This window comes from Myxine glutinosa, chromosome 3 (assembly GCF_964187855.1).
Source record: "Myxine glutinosa chromosome 3, kmMyxGlut1.1, whole genome shotgun sequence".
Classification (NCBI taxonomy): Eukaryota; Metazoa; Chordata; class Myxini; order Myxiniformes; family Myxinidae; genus Myxine; species Myxine glutinosa.
In genome coordinates, this window is record NC_136263.1 from 174,954,994 (window position 1) to 174,978,125 (window position 23,132).

The 23,132-nt window shown below is 45.4% G+C and overlaps 2 protein-coding genes across 2 annotated transcripts in view; one reads left to right on the top strand and one right to left on the bottom strand.

Annotated features, from left to right (window-relative positions):
• Window positions 1–10,555, bottom strand: part of LOC137423048 (syntaxin-6) — a 50,107-nt gene extending 39,552 nt beyond the window's left edge. Inside the window, exons 1-2 of the mRNA XM_068109822.2 lie at window positions 10,280–10,555; window positions 8,936–9,117 (exon numbers count right to left, since the gene is read on the bottom strand). Of these exons, the coding sequence (XP_067965923.2) occupies window positions 8,936–9,117; window positions 10,280–10,314 (217 nt within the window). The 5' untranslated portion in view covers window positions 10,315–10,555. The remainder of the gene's footprint in view (window positions 1–8,935; window positions 9,118–10,279) is intronic.
• Window positions 10,556–10,809: 254 nt separating this feature from the next.
• Window positions 10,810–15,546, top strand: LOC137423047 (uncharacterized). The gene is made up of 2 exons (XM_068109821.2): window positions 10,810–10,911; window positions 11,500–15,546. Exon 2 carries the CDS (start codon window positions 12,610–12,612, stop codon window positions 14,236–14,238), a length of 1,629 nt encoding a protein of 542 aa, XP_067965922.2. The 5' UTR covers window positions 10,810–10,911; window positions 11,500–12,609; the 3' UTR covers window positions 14,239–15,546.
• The last annotated feature ends 7,586 nt before the right edge of the window (window positions 15,547–23,132 follow it).

Consider the following 23,132-nt stretch of genomic DNA (forward strand, 5'->3'; position numbering starts at 1 on the left):
TTGGGGTGTGAAGAGAATAACAGAGATCTGTAATCTGGTGGTGAAAGAAGGCCGCATTCCAGTGGGTTGGGAACTGAGTACCCTCGTCCCTCTATACAAGGGGAAAGGTGACCCTCTGGACTGTGGCTCGTATCGAGGGATAAAGTTATTGGAGCATGGAATGAAGGTATTGGAAAGGGTGTTGGAGAGGATGATAAGGAAGAAGGTGAAGATCGACGAAATGCAGTTTGGATTTATGCCAGGAAAAGAAACGACAGATGCGCTCTTTATTGTGAGGCAGTTGCAGGAGAAGTACATGGAGAAGAGGAAGAAGTTGTTTCTTGGGTTTGTTGATCTGGAGAAAGCATTCGATAAGGTTCCACGCAAAGTATTGACATGGGCATTGAGGAAGTTAGGAGTGGAGGAATGGTTGATCAGAGTAGTGATGGCAATGTACCAAAGAGCGTGCACAGCTGTAAGGACGAAGGACGGGAACAGTGGTGAGTTTGAGGTGAAGGTGGGAGTGCATCAGGGGTCGATACAACGCCACTACTATTTGAAGCTGTGATGGAGGTGCTGGCTCAGAACGTAAAGGAGGGTTTACCGTGGGAGTGGTTGTATGCAGATGATCTGGTGTTGATTGCGGAAAGTATGGATGGACTGAAGGAAAAGATGAACAAGTGGAAGGAATGTATGGAGACAAAAGGTCTGAAGGTGAATATCGGAAAGACGAAGGTGATGGCAAGTGGTAAAGCATGTGGTGAGGTGGAAAGAACTGAGAAGTGGCCCTGTGCTGTGTGCAGGAAGGGTGTCGGAGTGAACTCCATTCAATGTACAATGTGCGCTGAGTGGGTTCATAAAAAATGTAGTGGTCTGAGAGGGTCATTAACCAGTGTGGCAGCTACATTCAAATGTAAGGTGTGCACAGAGGGAGCTGCAGATGGAGGAAATGTTGAGTTGGATCTTGGAGATGGCGTGAAGCTGGAAGGTGTGAAAACATTTTGCTACCTCGGAGACATGCTGAATGGAGAAGGTGGATCAGACTCGGCAACGGTTGCTTGAGTGAGATGTGCATGGAAGAAGTTTCGGGAACTGAGTGGTGTGCTGATGAGGAGGGGAGTGTCGTTGAAGCTGAAGGGAAAGGTGTATGCTGCATGTGTGAGAAGTGTTATGATTTATGGGAGCGAGACATGGGTAATGAACGGAGAGCAGCAACGAAGGCTGGAAAGAGTGGAAATGCGAATGGTTCGGTGGATGTGCGGAGTATCGTTGAGAGAGAGGAAGACAAATGATTAATTGCAAAAGATGATGGGAATATAGCCTGTGATTGATGCTGTGAAGAGGAACAGGTTGAGATGGTTTGGTCAAGTGTTGAGGAAGGATGAAAGTGACTGGATGAGAAGAGTGACGGAAATGAATGTAGAAGGAAGTAGAAGATGAGGAAGACCGAGAAAGACTTGGCTAAAGATGGTCGAAGAAGAAATGCGGGCAAGGGGGTTAACAAGGGGAGATGCAGAAAATAGGGCAAAATGGAGAAGATTGTCATGGGGACCGCAAGGCTAACCCCCGCTCTTGCAGGGAAAATGGCCTTAAAATGCATGTTGTGTTGTTGTTGGACTTAGTCCAAAATGGGGGCTTATGGATTGGGTCTCGTCTGTTGGTCCGTCCATTCGTCCATCCGCAACAATATCTCTGACATGTATGGACCGATTTTGTTCATACATGGTATGAAGGCAATCCATGATTGTACACATATGCACATCATTTTGTTTTACGATGTGACCGAAGTCGGCCGACTGGAGGACATTTTAGTTGGAAAAAAACCTGATGTTGACCACGTCCTGAACCATTCCTCCGACATGCAATTACCGATGTTCAAACTTGGCAAACAGACAATGAATGATGGTTTACAAATGCATGGCATTTCTTTTTGAGATCAGATCGAAGATGGTCGACTGGTCGCCATTTTGTTACTTAAACGTGTCCCCAACCATTTCTTGAACATGCATGGTCCGATTTTGTTCAGACCTGGCACAAAGACTTGTTAAAACTTTTCCCACCTCCCGCCAGCCTTCTCCCTTCCACAGATCTACCGACTTCCCCGTTCTCTACTGTTGTTGTGCTTGTGTGTCTTCCTCTCTCTCCCCCTCTTGACTCCCGCTCCCTTTATTGTATGTTTTTTGTGTCCATGCGAGTTTTCATGTTTAATGTGTTCGCTCTTACATGAGCCTCAATTCTGTATAGAAAAAATAAAAAATAAAAATAAAAAAGACAATACAGCAATACCCCGTTTTACGCCATTTCGACATACGTCAAATTCGACTTTACGCCACTGTTCTCGAGTAAATTTCAGTTCAGCGAACGTCATTATGTGCGTCTTTACGTCACTCCTACATCATAATACCAACGCATACCAATACGAACGTATACCAATGAGCCAGCTGCTGATACAGGAGAAGGCGAAGTCTTTGTTCCAGGATCTTCTGAAGAAGCACCCGGAGGATGAGGACACAACCTTCGTTGCAAGCTCTGGATGGTTTGCACGCTTTAAACGGCGCTTCAGCTTGCACAACGTCAAGATTCAGGGCGAAGCCGCAGCTGCCGACACCGTAGCCGCCGAGGAATTTCCTGCCACATTGAAGAAGATCATTGAGGACGAGGGATTCTTGCCCGAGCAGATCTTCAACGTCGACGATACGGCCTTTTTTGGAAGAGGATGCCCAACAGATCCTTTATCTCGAAGGAGGAGAAGACCATGCCAGGCTACAAAGTCGCGAAGGAGCGGCTAACGCTAATGCTTGAGGGCAATTGCACCGGCGACTTCAAGCTGAAGCCGCTCTTGGTGTATCATGCGGCGAACCCCCGGGCACTTAAAAACATCCCGAAGGCGTCTCTTCCCGTCATTTGGATGAATAATATGAAGGCATGGGTAACCGTCATAATTTTTGAAGAATGGTTCATCAATCATTTCATCCCAGCTGTCAAGAGCTATTGTCGAGAGAAGAAAATTCAATTGAAATTGCTGCTGATTTTGGACAATGCACCTGGCCATCCCACTAACCTCGGTGATTTCGACCCCAATGCGAAGGTGGTGTACTTGCCACCCAACACCAAATCGCTCATCCAGCCTATGGACCAGGGTGTGATAGCGCTTTTTAAGCGCTACTATCTCCGCCGCACTCTTGGTCAGGCTGTCGATGCAACGTCGGAGGAGGAAGGCATCAACATCCGGCAGTTTTGGAATAACTATAACATCTACCAGGCAGTGCATAACATCAATGCTGCATGGTTACGGTGTTTGTCTTCATTTTAAGGCATTTTTAAGGCATTACGCCCGGTTTACGTCAAAAACCGAGTTACGTCACGGCTTATGGAACCAACTAATGACGTAGGCCGGGGTATTGCTGTATACGAGAGTATACATATCCATAACATTTTATTTTGTGTTTCCAACCAAAGATAGTTGACTGACGGCCTTTAACTCCGTACAGCAAAACTACTAAAACCACTGGGGCTCTGACATTTTATGTCTTTTTTATTATTGTTCTTTTTGATATTTTTGATTATTCCACATATTTGATGGTTTAAAAAGCCAATTTGGAATACCGGCTACCATCAAATGTGGCACTATTTCCTCACATACTGTAAAGGGTGTTTCAAAAAGAGTGATGCAACTTTAAATGTTCATTTAAAAAGAAACAGAAACCTCAGGAACGTGAACCAAACATTTCTTGAAAGCTTATGACATGGTATTTTCTATTACTGATTGCTATTGCAGTAAGTCACTGCTAGAGTTAGTGAGAGCCCAAGGTCTGAAATTGGCATTTACGCAAAATCCTTGTAATTGACGGTCTTGATATGTGCCCCTCCGCAGTTCTGACAGGCATTGATCCTGACTCCAAAGTTCTGTCCAACTTTCCTGTAGGTCTCATGTGGCACTGCCTGGAGGTAGTTTGACACCTCCTGCTTCAGATCATCCAGTGTGACAGGGCGGTTTTTTTTTTTTTTTTTTTTTTTTTTTTTTTTTTTGTATACAATATCGAGGCTCGTGAAAGAGCGAACATTAATCACACAGAAAGACAAACCGACACATAAAACATATAACATAGGGAGCGGTAGACAAGATGGGGAGAGAGGGGGAAGGACACAAACACAACATTTGAGAGCAGGGACCGAGAGACATGGAGACATCGAGAGATCTGAGAGAGGGCGAGGGCTTTGGGGGGGGGGGGGCGTGGGAAGGGGGCAGTGGGAGAGGTATAAAACATATGGACACTGCCAGGACTTCCAGGAAAGAAGTTGGAATTTCAAACAAGGTGGATCTGGGGTGAATTAGCGGGGGTAGAAAAGATCAAGGTTTTGGATGGGGGAAGATAAGAGATGGTGGTGAACAGCTGTTTTAAAGACCTGGAGGGAGGAGTGGGATTGAAGGGAGTGAGGGAGTTTGTTCCAGAGGCGGGAGAAAAGAGGAATGAAAGAGTGAAGGTGAGCGGAGAGCCGAGATTTCGGCAGTTTAACCATCAGAGGGTTGCTGGCAGATCTTGTGCGACCTGTAGGAATATTTGGGGGACAGAGCACAGAGAGAGCTGGGGGTGCAAGGCCGGAGAGGAGTCGGTAGAAGACAGAAAGACCACCTACCTGCCTGCGGTGAGTGAGTGAAAGGCCCTCAGAGATAGCTTCATCGCGGGAGATTCCAATAATTCTGAAAGCTTTGGTTTCAACAGCGTGAAGCCGAGCTAGGTGTGAGGCAGGAGCACCGGCCCATAGGGGAGAACAGTATTCCATTGAGCTGCGGATGAAAGCCTTGTATGTGGTGAGGAGCTCAGGTGTGCCGAGGAAGGACTTCGCACGACGGAGGATGCCCAGTCGGCGACTGGCTTTGGAGGCCAGCTTGGAAATGTGGTTTTCCCAAGAAAGATCATGGCAGATAGTGAGACCCAAAATCTTGAGCGACAGAACTTCTTGGAGAGGATTGTTGAGAAAGTAGATGGGAGGGTTGTCCAGTCGATCTTTTCGGAGAGACATAGTAAGAGTGTGAGATTTGTCAGGATTGAAAGACATGTTCCACTTGTTTGACCAGTCTGTGATTTTGTCCAGGTCTTCAGAGAGTGAGGAGGCAGCAGACTGCCGATCTGAGGGAAGAGGAATGGAGCGGCAGAGAGTGGAGTCATCAGCAAAGAGATAGAGAGGATTTTCGAGAGAGTCAGAGAGATCATTGATGAAGACCAGAAAAAGCACGGGGCCCAGAACACTGCCTTGGGGAACTCCAGCCTGAACAGGAAGAGGAGATGAGAGAAACCCATTCAGGGCCACACGTTGACGACGACTAGAGAGGAAGTCCGCCAGCCATGCGTGGAGATTTCCATGGATACCAAAGGAGGAGAGTTTGGTGAGCAGAGCGGGGTGCCAGACCGTGTCGAAGGCACGTGATATGTCGAGGGAGACAGCTCTAATTTCCTGTTTGGCATTGAGGACCTCCATCCATTGTTGAGACAGCAGAAGCAGCATGTCCAGAGTAGAGTGACCTGGTCTGAAACCAAATTGATGATCAGAGATCAAGCCATTGGAGAAGAGGAAAGATTTCATATCAGAAGCAATGATGGATTCCATGACTTTGCTGATAATTGGGAGAAGGCTGATTGGTCTGTAGTTGCTAGGATCTGTTTTTGCACCTTTTTTGTGCAAAGCGGTGATGTTGGCTGATTTCCAAGCAGATGGCAGTTGACCTTGAGCAAAAGAGAGGGTGAAGAGAACAGCGAGAGGGTGAGATAGAGCAGCAGAGCAGGATTTTAGGACCCGTGGGCTGATGCCGTCGGGTCCAGTTGCAGAATCAGAGTCGAGGGTTGACAGAAACTTTTCCACCTTGTCAGGAGGAAAGGACACGGAGTCCAGGAGCAGCAGGGTACGACTGGGTATGGTGGGTACAGAGAGGGATGGGTTTGGGACACAAGATTTAGAGGCAAACACAGAGTTGAGGCATTCAGCTTTTTCACGTGCAGAGTCAGCTGTATAGCCGTTTGAGGTAAGGGAGGGGATGGAGGGGGAACAAACACCAGAAACGGATTTGACCAGACGCCACCAGGATTTGGAAGAGGGAGACAGATAAGAGAGTTCGGTCTTGAGAACGGAGAGATATTGTTTCCTGGCTCTCCTGAGGGTGGACACACACTTGTTTCGGGCTTTGTGAAAGGAAATGAGATTTCCTTCCGTTGGATTTGCTTTCCAGGAGACGAAGGCAAGTTGTTTCTGGGCAACAGCCTCACCACAAGATTCCGTGTACCATGGACGGGAGGAAGGGTATGACAACTGAAGACGAGATGGGATAAATCTGTGCATGAGAGAGAGCAATTTACTTTGGAAGAATTCCCAGGATGAGTTGATGTCAGAGGTGGTAGAGATGGGAGACCAGTCCAGATGATTGATGGCTGCTTGAAGACCGTGCCAGTTGGCCTGAGTGAAATGCCAGACTCGTCGACGCTGAGCAGGCTCCCTGAGGATGGTCAGAGAGATGTCCACTTTAACAAGGACATGATCAGATGATCCGATCGGAGCAGAAGAAGAGCAGCAGACATTTTCAGGGAAGTTAGTCATAACCAAGTCCAGAAGAGAAGATGTTCCGTTGACTGAGATAGGCGGTTTCTGAAGAGCTGCTGCATGAAAGTGATGGTGTCACCAGCTGTATGCGGGACTGCACCATCCTGCATAAACCAGGTCATGCCGAGCTGGTTTGGGTGACCTTTTGGGCTAGATCATTATGGAACTTCCAGAGCAGGTAGCGCTCACCGTTGATCGTCACCGTCCTGTTGTCATTCTCAAACCAGTAAGGCCCTAGCATTCCCCATCTGGCATTGAAGGCGCAGAGGCATGTGACCTTCGGACCTTTCAGGTACCTCTCAATGATCTCCTCAGGTGGTTCTGCCCCCCAGAAAATGTTGTTGTGGTTGTTGATTTAGTCTCATACCACAGAGCCACCACTTTTGTCTTCTGCTCCACTGTCAATGGGATAGTTGAACTACGGCACTAAAAATCCATATCTCAACCCTCAGAATGGCAGGCAGCAGCAGCCTCTTCACTCTGCAGACCTGGACAAAAATCACAAACTGGTCAAACAAGTGGGACATGTCTTTCAATCCTGACAAAACTCACACTCTCACTTTGTCTCTCCGAAAAGACCATCTGGATAACCCTCCCATCTACTTTCCGAACAATACTCTAGAAGAAGTTCTGTCACTCAAGCTTTAGGGTCTCACTATCTGCCATGATCTTTCCTGGGAAAACCACATTTCCAAGCTGGCCTCCAAAGCCAGTCGCCAACTGGGCACCCTCCGTCGTGTGAAGCCCTTTCTGGGCACTTCTGAGCTACTCACCACATACAAGGCTTTCATCCGCAGCTCAATGGAAGACTGATCTCCCCTCTGGGCTGGTGCTCCTGCCTCACACCTAGCTCGGCTTCACGTGATTGAAACCAAAGCGTTCAGAATCATTGGTATCTCCCGCGATTAAGCTGATTCCGAGGGCCTTTCTCTCTCTCTCACCACAGGCAGGTTGGTGGTCTTTCTGTCTTCTACCGACTCCTTTCTGACATTGCCCCCCCCTGCTCTGTCTGTGCTCTGTCCCCCCCAAATATTCCTGCAGGACGCACAAGATCTGCCATGATCTTTTCTATCCCAGTTAAAACACCCCCTCTTTCAATCCCCAACTTCTTTCCTGAAATTCCTAGTCGTGTTCATTTGCTTTCTACCATGTATCCCTCCCTCCTCCCCAGCCCTCCCCCTTCCACAGATCTACCGACGTCCCTGTTCTCCACTGTTGTGCTTGTGTGCTTCCCTCACTCTCCCGCTCCCTTCAGTGTATGTTTTATGTGTATGTGCGTGTTTTCATGTTTAATGTGTTAGCTCATACACAAGCCTCGATTTTGTATACAAAAAAAGAATAAAAAAGAAATCCCAGGAAACAAATACCACGATACCACCAAACCCTGAAAAGGAAAAGGGTATAGGTAGTCAGGATCACCATGTATTTTTGTTCAAAATTTATGGAGATTAGCAAACCAGTACATTTTTGAGAAGCTTATGGCATCTGGAATTAAATATGAAAATGAATGTTTACATTTGCGCAGATGCCTGCATAGCACCCCTTATGGATTTTCAAAATGGCCGCCATAAATAAGAATTTCCGAATATCTCACTCAGCTTGCAATTGACATATAAACTTCATTCTAAATGATAATCCTATGTTTCAGGCCCAAGGAATCCAAAGCTTATGTCAGATTAGTGATTATGAACACCAAAAAACAAGAAAAGAAGAACTTTTGAAATTATGTTTGTATTTTCATGAAAGGATGCACACTCAAATTGCTGGTAGTGACAACACCATACGTATTTCCTATCTCAATTTGACACATCATTACACATGTATATGTACAAGAGTATGTTCTATATATATATCTATATATAGATATATAGCCTGGTGTTGGCTTAGTGGTTAGGGTGCCGGCTTGGGATCCTAGGATCCTGGGTTCGAATCCCGGTCGATCGCTGAATTAACGCCAGGGGGGTTGACTCAGCCTGTCATCCTTCCGAGGTCGGCAAATTGAGTTCCAGCTTGCTGGGATGAATGATCCCGGTGTGTACCCTGCTTAGAATAGGTACACCGTATCCCTGCGCATTGTAAGAGCGTGACCAAGGGTTGGCGTCAGGAAGGGCATCCGGCCATAAAAACATTGCCTCAAACAGGGAACCATGATTGTCATGGGGTCCGCAAGGCTAACCCCTGCTCTAGCAGGGAAAATGTCTTTAAAACTATCATTCATTCATTCATTCATTCATATATATATATATATATATATATAATATATTCATTCATATATATATATATATAAAATACTCTGTAATATGGTAATATGGTTTCCTTTAACGACAAATATATGAAAAGACAATGAAGAGGAGAGTTATACCAATCGTCTCCTCGAGGTCCTCGAGGTCCCACTCGATGCTGCGCAATGCATTCCTCAGCTCGTTGCTCACAGACTCCACCTCATCCCGAAAAGCCAAGCTCCTGTTATTTCCACGCTTCATGACAAGCTCCCGCCAATGTACATAATGTCGTTTTGCTGATTGCAACGCATTCTGCACCTCACTGCACACAATCACAAGAAGGAAGCATTCACCCAAAGCATTTTTACCCTGCCCGTGCAATGCGAAAGGTGGGCTTAAGCAATTGGTTCGCTTTGTCGGCATATTTGTCTGGCTGTCTCCAAATGTTCGTTTATGATCGAGGAACAACTTGATCTCAGTTGAACGTTTTATTTTCAACATGAATTGGAACACGAACATGCAGTTTTGCAGTATTTTGGCCCTAAGTTCAGTAAATTGTACAGAATTGTAATCAAGACTCTCTGCTCACCTTCACTCCTTCATTCCTCTTTTCTCCCGCCTCTGGAACAAACTCCCTCACTCTCTTCAATCCCACTCTTCCCTCCAGGTCTTTAAAACAGCTGTTCACCACCATCTCTTATCTTCGCCCATCCAAAACCTTGATCTTTTCTACCCCCGCTAATTCACTCCAGATCCACTTTTCTGAAATACCGACTTCTTTCCCGGAAGTCCTAGATGTGTCCTTGTGTTTTATACTTCTCCCACCCCCCCTTCCCCCAAGCCCTCTCCCTCCCACAGATCTCCCAATGTCCCTGCTCTCAAATGTTGTACTTGTGTGCTTCCCCTCTCTCAACTTCTTGTCTTCCGCTTCCTTTATTTTGTCTTGTGTGTCCGTTTTTTTTTTTTTGGCATTAATGTTAGCTCTTACACGAGCCTCGATCTTGTATACAAAAAAAAAAAATACAAGGTGGGATGGACCAAGGTAATGTTTTGGAGTGTCTATGTACAGCAAGTCTGATAATGGACCCAGGTAACGTTTGGGATGGGCCGTCCAGGTAAGCAGGTAAGGTCCGCAGGTGAAACATAATGTTGTGATAAAGAGAAGCACCCTCGAATCCATCATTTTATCTTGTTCTTTCGTAAACAGAACATGGCTGAGGGCAGCACAATTTGTCGAATCCAGATCCGACCTATTGAATTTCCTCTTTCCTCGGCGAAAACTCATTCATTTCGATTTACAAAAAGGCAGCCACGTCTATAAAATAAATAAATAATGCAAATATCTTCTTCTTCTTCTAACAAGTAGTATTACGTATTAGATGCGGTGAGGTACTTTGTGACGACGCCAGAAACGCTTTTCCTCACTGTCACGATTTACTTTTGACGAATAAGAACACACGAGGAATTAACTGGTCAAAACCCACCTTTTCACAGAGTAGAAGGGATCTTCGAAAGACATGGCACAGCTGATTAAGGAAGCGAACTGAAGATGCCGTCAAAGTAACAATAACATCTGTGCCGGTTCTAACACAAGACAATTCATTTCTTCACCAAGGTTAGTGAACTGTAGGCGAATGAAATGTATAAAGGCACTTTTAATAACGTTTTATAATCCCCTTTTGTACGTTATCAAAAAGTCATCAGCCACGCAAGCAAGGACACTACCTATACACCGCCCGAGACAACACCAGTAACACCGCCCGTCGTTATATATTTCCTCTCATATCGTTATCGTTGTTTTTTTTAATTTTTACAGGAAACAATAGTAGAGAAGATAATATACAATCAAAGGCACATTAAGCAATTAATGCATTAAGCATTGGTCAGAGCGAGCGGTTCTGCAGTTTTGCTGATTGCGCAGATGGGAGTCCTCGATTAGCGACAGCTGATTGGCTGTTGGAGGGAATTTCCCCGGCATTCCGTGCATGATGAACGAGGGATTACCCATCTCGTCTGGAGCCTCGTTTTATATTTGTGAAGATCCGTTGAGCGGAAGTTTGTACTCGAATTTGATTGGAAAAAAGTGATATTTTGGAGATATAGACGTCGTTCAAAGGTGAGTGGACGTTAAATATAGCAAATATTCTACAATGTGGTGAATATTTCATTCAGATTGGTTCATCGTGAGTGATTTTATAACACTTGTAAGATACATGGTCGTCGATCTAAATCCGTGCGCCCGGCACGAAATCGCTCACTTTTGCCAAGTTTTGGATCAAATTAAGCAATCCCACGGACCTTGAATGATTGATATTCCACTTGTTGTCATATGATTTGTAATGATGTGATATTAGTATCGGTTTTGAGGAGATATTAGTTGTCCATGTCTCAAATTATTTGGCAATTTGATGGGTACATTCCAAGCAGTCTTGTGTGTTGGGGTTTTTCTGCTGAAAATCCGAGTCACGTGACCTGAATGGTGTCATGTGATTGGCCGAATGGCTATGTTTTTGTAAACAAATGCCATGTGCTTTACCATATACTGGATCTTTGGCCCGTGTATCAAGTCACGTGACCTGAATTATGTCATCTGATTGGCCTAATGGCTGTTTAGTAAACAAATGCCATGTTCTTTGTGTTGCAATGGTGTTATTTTCGTTTTATCTTAAATGTGAACTTCATTATTTTCATTCATTTCTTTCAGATGCCACCTAAGAAGAAAAGGAGGATGGTTTCTGCCGTTGCTGGTCAACCTGCTATTGGAAGAAAGTATCTTGATGAGAATTTCTCAAAACTTCCGTCTGTTCACGACGAGCTGAAGAACGGTCATGTTCTACGCGTGTATGTTTTATCAGGAGAGAAATCCAGAGCGAAGACTATTCGTGAACTGGAAGCACATTTCTCATCAGTTTCTACACGATTCCTCAGTTCTTTGAATGCCGACATCAAACGTCTCGTGTCCCACACCGATAAACTGAAAAAATGTGGGATCACGAGGACATATGATCACTATGTTGGACTTTGTGTTGAACGCTTTGCACTCCTTGATACCTCATCTTCCACAGAACTAGGCGAGCCTTTGGTGCCACCAGCTCCATCTCCACCGCCATCATCAAGTGTTGTGTCGCCAACCTCTTCTTCGCCACGTTCCTCAGCTGTCTTCGAAACGCCCCCAACCTCATCATCTGTCATCACAACTCCATCAACTGGCTCCAGGCACAGTGCGCGGAAGGGAAATTTGACTCCTCGAAAAGTCAGATTGAATTTGAGGTTGGATTTCGTGATGTCCAAACGTGTGGAAGAGGGACATAAGCACAAGCAGGCTATTAGGAAACTGAAGGACGAACTGAGCAGTTGTGTCTCTGAGAGTGCACATAATCAGGAGGTTAAGCGGAAAAAGGACATCATCAAGAGACTTTGAGATGAACGGTGCATGCGTGAGCATAACTGTGGTTGCCAGAAGGCATTGAGAGACATGAAGTTAGAGTTGTTGAGGACACGAAGGAGACTTGTCCGATCCAAGGCAGCCAAGCTTCATGCTGTGAGTGCATCCACTTCTCATCTGGTTAAACATGTAGAGGAACGTGATGCTGCCATCAAGGAGCGGGATGCTGAAATTCGTGTGCTGCAGAACTCTAATCTTGAACTGCAGGAGAAAGTTGAAGAACTGTCGGCTGATGCACATTGCATGAAGGGTAAGCGGGACCTCAAAACTTACTCCACTCCACTTACCAATGTACGTATGATGGTGTACGATGCAGTACTTCATCAAGTCGCCACTGGCAATATCCACAGCCTGATGGAGAAGTAGTTCATGCGATGTGGTTGGGAGATTGCGGATATCCCTGGTCGTAAAGCCACAGAAGACATGGTTCGTGAGTTGGGTGTCATTGCAGACATACAAGTCGGTGAAATCATGATGAACACTGGAAATCTCACTGTTGGGTTTGATGTGACTACCCAGGAAGGGATTCACATGAACAGTATCCACGTGACGACTGAGGATCGGTGTTTTGTTCTTGCCATCGACCAGCTAGCTGGTGGGACAGCTGAGGATTATGCCGACCACATCTGCTTTGCGGTCGAAGAGATCGCCAGGGCATATTCCGATATTCACAGTGCCTCATTCCAGGACTGTAGGAGCGCTATGATAGCAAATGTAGCAAACACCATGAGTGACCGTGTGGCAGTTAATCATGCGGCTATCTGCAAAGTCGAGGAGAGATGGGGAAAGTGCCTGAATGAGCTGCATTGTCACCTTCACCCATTGGACACAATTGCAAGTTCATGTCGGGCAGCGTTGAAGAAAGTAGAAGTTGAAAAAGGCGCCCTTTACGGGACGGATTGTGTTGCCGGGAACCTCGTTCTCCAGATCAGCAAATTCCGGTATAAGGACAGCAAAGGCGACCCCAAAGGATTTTGCTTGTTCCTTGACAAGAACAATTTGCCAAGAGGGTTGATTCCTCGGTACCGTGGAAACCGTTTTCATATCATCTTCCACACAAGTGGGATACTCATCACACACCATGAGAAATTCTTACACTTTTTCACGACTGGAGTTGTTTCATGCGGTGGCCTGCAGACATGCATACGGCGTGATTTTGCAAGCACTACAGGACAGCTGGGGCTGCAGACACTCGGTCTGTTCGGCAAGTTGCTGACTGGTCCATGGATGACAAAATTCTACAGGTCAGCCGAGCAACAGATAGACCACATTGATGGCATTGAAGTCGTTCGTGGTGTCATTGAGGCAATGAAGCAGGCCCGTCATGATCCCCTTCGTCTCCTCACTCAGGAGAGCGACTTCTTCAGTGACCTGCTCGATGATGCAGACCCCGTCATGAAGGCTGTCAGAATCCAACCACCTGACCAGCAAGCCAGTGACACTCTGTCATCCATGTTGACAGCCTGCATTGATGCCACCATCACTGTCTTGGAAAGACAGTATGGACGCTATTTTGCAATGGATCTAACTGAAAAACTTCGACAAGAAACTCAGTCAGCTCGCTCACACAACATGGATGCAGAGGAGATCATAGGGATGTTCTCGACTGGGAAGAATCGTGCGCCCAGCGTCACCCTGGATTTTCTCGCATCGAAAATTTGTGGCCAAAAAAACATGACTGTGGAATACCTGGATGGACTGCCGGTGGAGGATATGGACAGTATTGTTACACAGTCCATCAGTAAGGCGCGCAAGAAGCGTGTCTTGCTTCGCAAACGTCAGACTGCTTTGCAATCTGAAATGTCAAAGCGCGTGACAATCAAACTTCAAGAGAAGAAAGAAAAATCAAGTCGTGCTCTGGAAAAACAGCTGGCAAATATCAGTTTGGATGAAGTGCCAGCAAAATTCCCTGATTTGTCCCCTGAACGTCTTCAGGTCCTTAATGACATTGTCAGGACAGATCGTTGGACGGGATATTGTCCACATCTGGTACGATAGTGAGACTCTCTCTACAGTTGTGTACAATGGTCGCATTGAGAGGATGAAACGAAAGAAGCGCAGTTTGTACACAGTTGCGTATTGGCTGAGGGGCGAGACTTATGAAAATGATGCACATGATTCAGACATTTCCATGTTTCAGCTGGGCTCTGATTACATAGGAGAAGACCTCGTTCTGTGTTGAAATTTGTCTGAAGTACCTCAGTCTGTTCTTACCCATCTGAAGTGATTGTGGTTGGTTCCTGCAAGATATTTGTTTCATCATCGTCCATATTCATATTCAAACTATGCAGGACGACATTGGAATAACAGGAGTTGCACAAGTTAACAGTGTTGTATCTAAAAACAGTTCTTGTTGATCTGCTGTTCATAAGTTCTTGAGCCTAATTACTAATTTAGTTATTGAATTGTCCATACCCTCTGCTCTGATCTTTGTGGAGCTCTCCGTCTTCTTCATTTTGAATGGTCCCATGTCTCGTTTTTGCATCCACTCAATGTTCATGGTAAACTATGAAGAAGATCACAATGTTGGTGATGACCCAATCCACCATTTCGAACGGTATTGCTCGCTGTGTGCAAAGATAACTTGTAATTGCAAAAGTGCTTATTAAATTTAAAACAAGTTTATACAGGTTAGCATTGTTTACACAGGTTACCATAACAGGTATGTAAACTCCAGGTTAACATTGTTTAATGGAGTTTTCACCTCGGCACAGTTAAATAATGCAGAGACTCGTATGGGTATTTGGCTAGGGGACAACCTTCACATACTGGTGGTTATATTTGAGTTGATCTTACACACTCACACACACACACGCACACACACGTGCTCACACACGCATACATACACGCACACACACGTACATGCGCACACCCACGCATAAATGCATACACACGTACACACACACACACACACACACACACACACACACACACACGCATACATGCACACACGCGTATACACACACATACAGGAGCGCATGCACACACACGCACATGCATGCATACACGTGCACACACGCACACACACACAGCTTGGTGTTGGCTTAACGGTTAAGATGGCTGCCTTAAAGGGAGACAATGATGAAATATTTTCAAGAGATATGTTTTAGAGAATGATATCATTAGATTTGTCAAGATTGACAATGTTCACGAGTGAATGAACTCTGTTGCTATTTATTTTATTGAATACATTACCGAGTATATCTTGCCTGGTGGTAGCTTGTTCATTTATTAATGTGCATACATTGATATGTAATCCTTATGGACATATGTTACATCACAGAATAATAAAATATTGAATTGGTACATGTGTTGTTGATGTATTGAATCCCATGAATGAATGCACACAGCATTGCCTTCTATTAACGAGTGCCATTTTTGAAATTGCCACAACTTTGTCAGTTTATGTCGGAAAATCATAGTTGTAGTGTCAAATGTAAGGTATGTGGACACAGTTTATTTTAATATATGACTTGGATGAATAAAGTCTCACATATGCACTTCAAACAAAGGAAAATGTAGAAATTTGATCATTTTTGTGATGCACCGAATATATATATATATATATATATATATATATATATACATATACCGTATATATACCGTATATATATATATATATATATATATATATATATATATATATATATATATATATATATATATATATATATCTATATATATATATATATATACCGTATATATATCTATATATATATACCGTATATATATCTATATATATATATATATATATATATATATACATATATATATATACCGTATATATATATATATATATATATATATATATATATATACCGTATATATATATATATACCGTATATATATATATATACCGTATATATATATATATATACCGTATATATATATATATATATACCGTATATATATATATATACCGTATATATATATATATACCGTATATATATATATATATACCGTATATATATATATACCGTATATATATATATATATACCGTATATATATATATATATACCGTATATATATATATATATACCGTATATATATATATATATACCGTATATATATATATATATACCGTATATATATATATATATACCGTATATATATATATATATACCGTATATATATATATATATACCGTATATATATATATATATACCGTATATATATATATATATACCGTATATATATATATATATATATATACCGTATATATATATATATATATATACCGTATATATATATATATATATACTGTATATATATATATATATATACCGTATATATATATATATATATACCGTATATATACTGAAACGCAAAAGAAACTTACCACCTTTGAAACCTTTAAATATCAACAATAACACTGCGTGTAGTAAATGTGTGAACTTATTTGTGGACAATAGTGTCCTCACTGTCAGACAAAACGGTCACGGATGGTCACTTGAACCTTCAATGGTCACTTCATAGCACAGCTGTTGAACAGCCGTTTTGACCGTCAGTGATTAGCCAAGGGGTATGGGATGATTTTAATGAGCTGCACGTGATGTCTTGATATTGGCTTTAAAAAGGCCAGTGTAAAATGGGCATTTCAATCAACATGCCACGATTGTCAAGGGATCAACGGCAGCGTGCCCTGGGCATGCTGCAAGGCGGACTGAGCTACCTGCCACACACGCTATTGAAAGGGGACTGACATTGCACCCTGTGCTGTTCTGTACTGTAGAACAAACTGATGAGATGGTGTATCTTGGTCAAAAACTTGACATGTCATCAATAAAATGTCAATGTTTCAATTAGCAATTGTTGGTTTGTACAGTAGCTCAGTCCGCCTTGCAGCATGCCCAGGGCACGCTGCCGTTGAACCCTTGACAATCGTGGCATGTTGATTGAAATGCCCATTTTGCACTGGCCTTTTTAAAGCCAATATCAAGACATCACGTGCAGCTCATTAAAATCATCCTGTACCCCTTGGCTAATCACTGACGGTCAAAACGGCTGTTCAACAGCTGTGCTATGAAGTGACCATTGAAGGTTCAAGTGACCATCCGTGACCGTTTTGTCTGACAGTGAGGACACTATTGTCCACAAATAAGTTCACACATTTACTACACGCAGTGTTATTGTTGATATTTAAAGGTTTCAAAGGTGGTAAGTTTCTTTTGCGTTTCAGTATATATATATATATATATATATATATATATATATATATATATATATATATATATATATATATATATATATATATATATATATATATATATTATATATTGTTGTGGATATGAGGATTGTGTTTTTTCTATTGTGTTTTTTTTATTGTATAGTAAATCGTTGTTAAAATATCGCCCTCCTTACTCCAGTGTTGTATAAAGGTCAAAGGGCGTTCCCATAGTTAGTTCCATAAAGCATGCATGAAGGACACCATAATATCCCTGTTCAGTAGTTTATTTCCTTATTATGTGTATTAGGGTAAGGCCTTGTCTTCCATTAAGATGACACTCCATTGCACCAAGTGAAATAAGATAGATTCCCTTTCATGCCCCATTCCCACTCCCAAAACTTATATTGCCAACTACAATAGCCGCCATTAAGCATGTGCTCAGCTCGGGGAAGAAGGGCGTGCCCGCCCATCATCATCAAGGGTGGAGTCAGAGGGCCTGTGCCCACCAATCAGGGCCGAAGCGAGCTCACCTAGGGGCGTGTCCTGAAGGCCGGCGGCTTGATCGCCTGAGGCGCTATAAAAGCGCGCGCGCAAGAACCGAGTGGTGGTTGGACCAAAAGGGAGACGTGCAAAGAGACGTGGTTGGACCAAGCAAGAGTAGAGTGGTTGGACTAAGCAAGGGAGTTGTTGAGTTGTTGAGTTGAGTGGTTGGACTGAGCAGGAGTTGAGTACGAGAAGAGTTGAGTTGAGTACGAGAAGAGTTGAGTTGAGAAGAGTTGAGTAAGGGATCCCGGAAAGAGCAGCTCCAGCCACCGCAAGTTCAGCCACAGCAGCTTCAGCCACAGCAGCAGCAGCCACAACAGCTTCAGCCACAGCAGCAGCAGCAGCCACAGCAGCTTCAGCCACAGCAGCAGCAGCCACAGCAGCTTCAGCCACAGCAGCAGCAGCCACAGCAGCTTCAGCCACAGCAGCTTCGGGGCCTTGACGGCAGTTTCGAACGGGGCCGCGAAGGAACGGCGGCTGCTAAACGCGCCGATCGAGAGAGGGCGGCGGCTGCTCATCCCCGACCCGACCGTGCTGCGGGTCCAGCTGAACCTTCCTCCCCCTCCAGCAATCCACCTCCTGCCATTCCTATCATCATTCCCCGCATGAGTCTGTCTTTGTTTGTTCTGTCCCTGGGTAATAATTAAGACTGTAGGTAAGCTAATAATTGCACTGTGTCTCTGATTCTTCTGTATATTATTTTATTATCCTTCCTTCTCCTTGGTTACTTTGAGCGTGTAAATAGTAGGAATAAATTTAGTAGTATTTCCAACCTTTTTGTCTTCTTCTTCTTCTTCTTCTTCTTCACATCCGTGTCGCCTTTGTCTTTTCCCTATTGAATACCTGTGGCGCGATCCGGCCAACGTTCGGGAATCGGGTTAGTCGGGGTAACTGTTAGGGCCGCAGTGCCATCCGCTCGGCCAAACAACATCTTGTCCGCGGTCCGTAACAATTGGTGTCGGGAGTGGGTTTGGACCCGAAGCGCACTTAACGCGCTCAAAATTTCAAGCTGCTGAAATTTGTTTTAAAGAAAAACCCGAATTTTGAAATCGCACCATGGCTAGTCAAGGCGATCGGATGCCGATGGGGGAACTAGGAGAGGGGTTAGGAGTAACCCAGGATCAGAGGGAGGAGAACAATGAGGAGGTGGTTGAGGAGGTTTCAGGCGCGCAAAATGGCGTCCTCGCGCACGTGGGTGCAGCGGCGCCAAATGTGCCGTGGCCGCGACCGTGGCAGCACCGGTGGATTTGAACCTTTTTATGATGCAAATGGAGGCCCTTATGGCCAAGAATAGTGAGCAATTGGAAAACCAAATCGGAGGATTGGAAAACAGAATGGGGGCAATGAGGGATGAAGCAAGGGGTACCGGTGAGCGGCTAGAAGCTAAATTTGAGGGGTTAGACAATAAATTTGAGGGGTTAGACAACGGGATAAAGGAGGTGAAGAATGGGTTAACGGGGGTGGAAAATAGAATGGCTGCCCAGGAGAATCAGATAGAGGGGGTGAAAAATGGATTAGAGGGGTTAGAAAACAAGATGGAAAACAAATTGCAGGAAATAGGGGAGCAATCCACCCGGGAAATCAAACAGATGGGGAACCAGATAGAGGAGGTGAAAATCGGGTTAGAAGGTAAATTGGATGCTCAGAGGGATGAATTGGGACAGATGAAGGTGGCATCTACAAAGGAGATGAAGGTGGCATCTACAAAGGAGATGAAGGAGGAGATACGACGAGGTGTAAGCGAGGAGGTCTCGGGGGTACGCGAGGAGGTCTCGGGGGTACGCGAGGAGGTAAGGCGAGGTGAGAAGCGTATGGAGAAAGAGGTGAGGAATAATACGGCTAGGTTACAGGGGGGAATAGAGGGTCTGACGAGGGGAGTAGAACAGCTGACAGTGGGACAAAAGGAACTCGTGGACCAAGTGGAAAAGAACACTGCAATAATCGGGGGGTTAAAAGCGACACAAAAAGACATTAAAAATGAATTAATAGCGACACAGAAGGAATGTCAGATGGTACATGAGGGGTTGACGAAGAAGTTGGAAGAGGTGACAGAAGTAATGGAGACGAAGGACCGAGAGGTGAGGACGCACATAGAAACGGTTAAAGTGGCATTGGAGGAAGAGATAGAGGGGGTGCACCGGGAGATGAAGGAGGTAAAGGAAAAATTAGAGGAGGTGGAAGAAGGGGTGAGTGAAATTAAGAAGAGACGGAGGGAAACTAAAAAGGAGATAAGGGAGGAAGTGATGGAATATGTGCAAGGTCGGTGCTCAAATCGTGATGATGTGCTCGCTAACCAAATAAAGAGTTTGCAGGTGGCGAAGGAGGTGCGGAGACTAGGTGCCAAGGTGAGTGGCGATATATTCGGAAATGTATATGAGGTGAGGGGAGCTTCAGTCAGCTTGGGGGTTGATTTGGATCCGGGTGTTCGTGAGAGGCCGTTGGTGAAGTGTGCGACAGGTACGGTGTGCGAAGGAGGAGGTGTGCGAGAATGTCCGACTCTGGGGTGTGTAAGGAAAAAGTGCGCGCCGAGGAGTGAGTGTGCTGTCGAGGGAGCACATGGAAGCGCGTAGTGGGGAGTGTTATGGAGGAAGTAACGGGAGAGAGTGCGCTAGAGTATGCACGAGAAAGGTGTGTAACGGACGGGTGCATGGGGAAAGAGTGCGCTGTCAAGAATAAAGGAGAATGCACACCTGTGGTGAGTGTTACAGAGGATGTAACGGAAGCATGCACGCCTGTGGTGAGTGTTACGGAGGGTGTAAAGGGAGAGTGTGCGCGAGAAAGGTGTGTAATGGACGGGTGCATGAGTAAAGAGTGCGCTGGCGAGAGTAAGGGTAAGTGCGCGACCGAGTGTGGTCGTAAAAGTAGTGAGAGTGACACGGAGCGTGAGTTGGTTGTGGCAGGTGAGAGAGGATGTACACCTGGAATGGAAGGATGCACACCTGGAATGGTAGAGCATGTGTGGGAATGCACACTTGAGTTAGTAGTGAGGCACGTGGTTGGGTGTGCAAGTGAGAGCACACCTGTGGTTGTCACCGAGGAGGTGACCGAGAAGGGGGCGCGAAGAGGTGTGTTGGTGAGGTGTGCGAACGACGAGTGTGTGCAAAGGTGTGTGGTGGTCAGGTGTGTGACCAAGTCTGTGAGCGGAATGAGTGTACCTGGGTGTGGCAGGGAAGGTGCAATGACCAAGAGCATGGAGACGGCTGGATGTATGAGCAAGGAACGAGCTGCGGGGTGTAAGCATGCGAATGGAGCATCGACGCTAACCGGGTTAGCGGTTAGAACGACGTTTAGCCGAATCGGGCCCTCGGTGCGTGCCGAGCTTCGCGTGCCGCGAGGACCAGCGGGGATCCGAACCACGGCGGTTTCGAAAGAACCGCCTTACGCGATCCACGCTGGGCCTCGCTCGGAACGGCCGCGTCCGTGCTCCACTAGGCGGAGCGGGCAGCCTGATAGGAAGGGTCGTCATGGCGACCCCTTTTTGTTGAGGCGTTCCAGCAGGTCGAGATGGGGCCATTGGATGGCTCCGTGCCGAGATGGTGCGTGGGATATCGGCCCGGGTAAACCTCCTTCCCTGCACCGAGTGCCGGACGCATCCAGCCGCCGGCACCATGCAACCCGCATTCATTGCTCGGCTGTACGAAGCCGAGCTTTAGAAGTGAATTGGCGCACCGAGAGGCTCTAGTGAGTAGACGTGATGATGAGGATAGTGTTTTGGCCCCGAAATTAGAAAAACAAAATTTGATGATTGGCAGAGTGAGGATTGGCAGACGATTGGCAGATTGGCAAATTTTTGATTTGTTGAATTTGGACGAGCAAAATTTATAGTGAAAGATACCCGATGTGATGGGATGGCAACTCTGCCATCTCTCACATCGGGGGCAAAGGAGCACTAGTCTTATGGGGTCTATGGCAGTGAAAACTAGCCCGGGAGGGTTAGGATATAACGATAGGGATCTAGAGAAGATGACAATAGGTAACGTTAAGATTAGTTAGTGACAATGATACCTGTAGTGGGGACGCAGGTAGATTAGTGTGGATGATAATGACGAGGGAGCGCAATAGTTTAAAGGGACGACTGGGAAGCGCAAGTTCCAGAGGGGAGTAGTTAGATGAGATGATGCCGTGTGTTTGAGGATTGGAAGTGTATTGAGCAGGGTATGAGTAACTGATTGTGATTGTGAGTAGTATTGTGATTGCACAGGTGTGCAACTGGACAGGTGTATGGAGCAGTGTAAGTGAGTGATAATGATGTGTGCTGTCTTTACCAAATGGTCCAGGAAGGAAGGAGGGTGCAGGTGGCACCAGGAGTGATTGCACAGGTGTGCAACAACAGGTGTATGGAGAATGGTAGTGTGGAATATATGGAGTATTGGAATGGATGGTCGTGGAGTGAGTATGGTGGAAACTGTGGAGTGGAGTGGATGGTGCGAAGGTGTGGATGGGGGAAAGGAGGATGGACCCCATCACGAATACCCGGGGCGGGTAGTGTTAGTGTTAGGTAGAGGGTATAGTTAAATTGTGGTTGGATATTGGCATCTGTGGTGCGGGTGAAAGAATGGTGTTTGGATGGGTGCATTAGTGTTGTGGAAATGGCTGGGCGTGTAGCCTTAGTGTGTGTAGTTGGTTTGGGCACTCCACCACTGTGAGGATGTCAGCCAGGTGAGGCCGCAGGTGGGCTCTGGGAGCCGGTAGAGTTGTTGTGGATGGGGCCCGAGGATCCGGAGGATGGACCCGGGTAGCCCAGTGCCAGAGGGCACCAAGTGGTGACAGAGCCAGGAGGGGCCTTCCCCAATTAGATAGGTTAGGGTGAGGAGCTAGGTAAGCTCGGGTGGCAACTGCAGTGGTGGAGGTGTGCAGGTGGGTAGGCCTGCTGGGAGAGCTACACGCCCCAGTCTTGAAATTGTGCAAGGGCACAGGGAGTTGCATCAGGGGAGTGAGACCCCAAATTAAGGAAGCACCACAGTTTGGTCAATGGGAATTTGGTTTTTAAAACCACATAGAGTAAGATTGCCAATGGTTTGGCAGGGAAAGACCCCGGGTAGTGTAAAGTGTGTTAAAGTCATTTAGAGGATAGTTAGGATGAAGGATCTCCTCGCACCATCTGCATCCACTCACCTGAGGTGACAGGTACTCCACACCATGCCATGTTTTTATTATTTTGATGCAAATGTTTGGATTGTG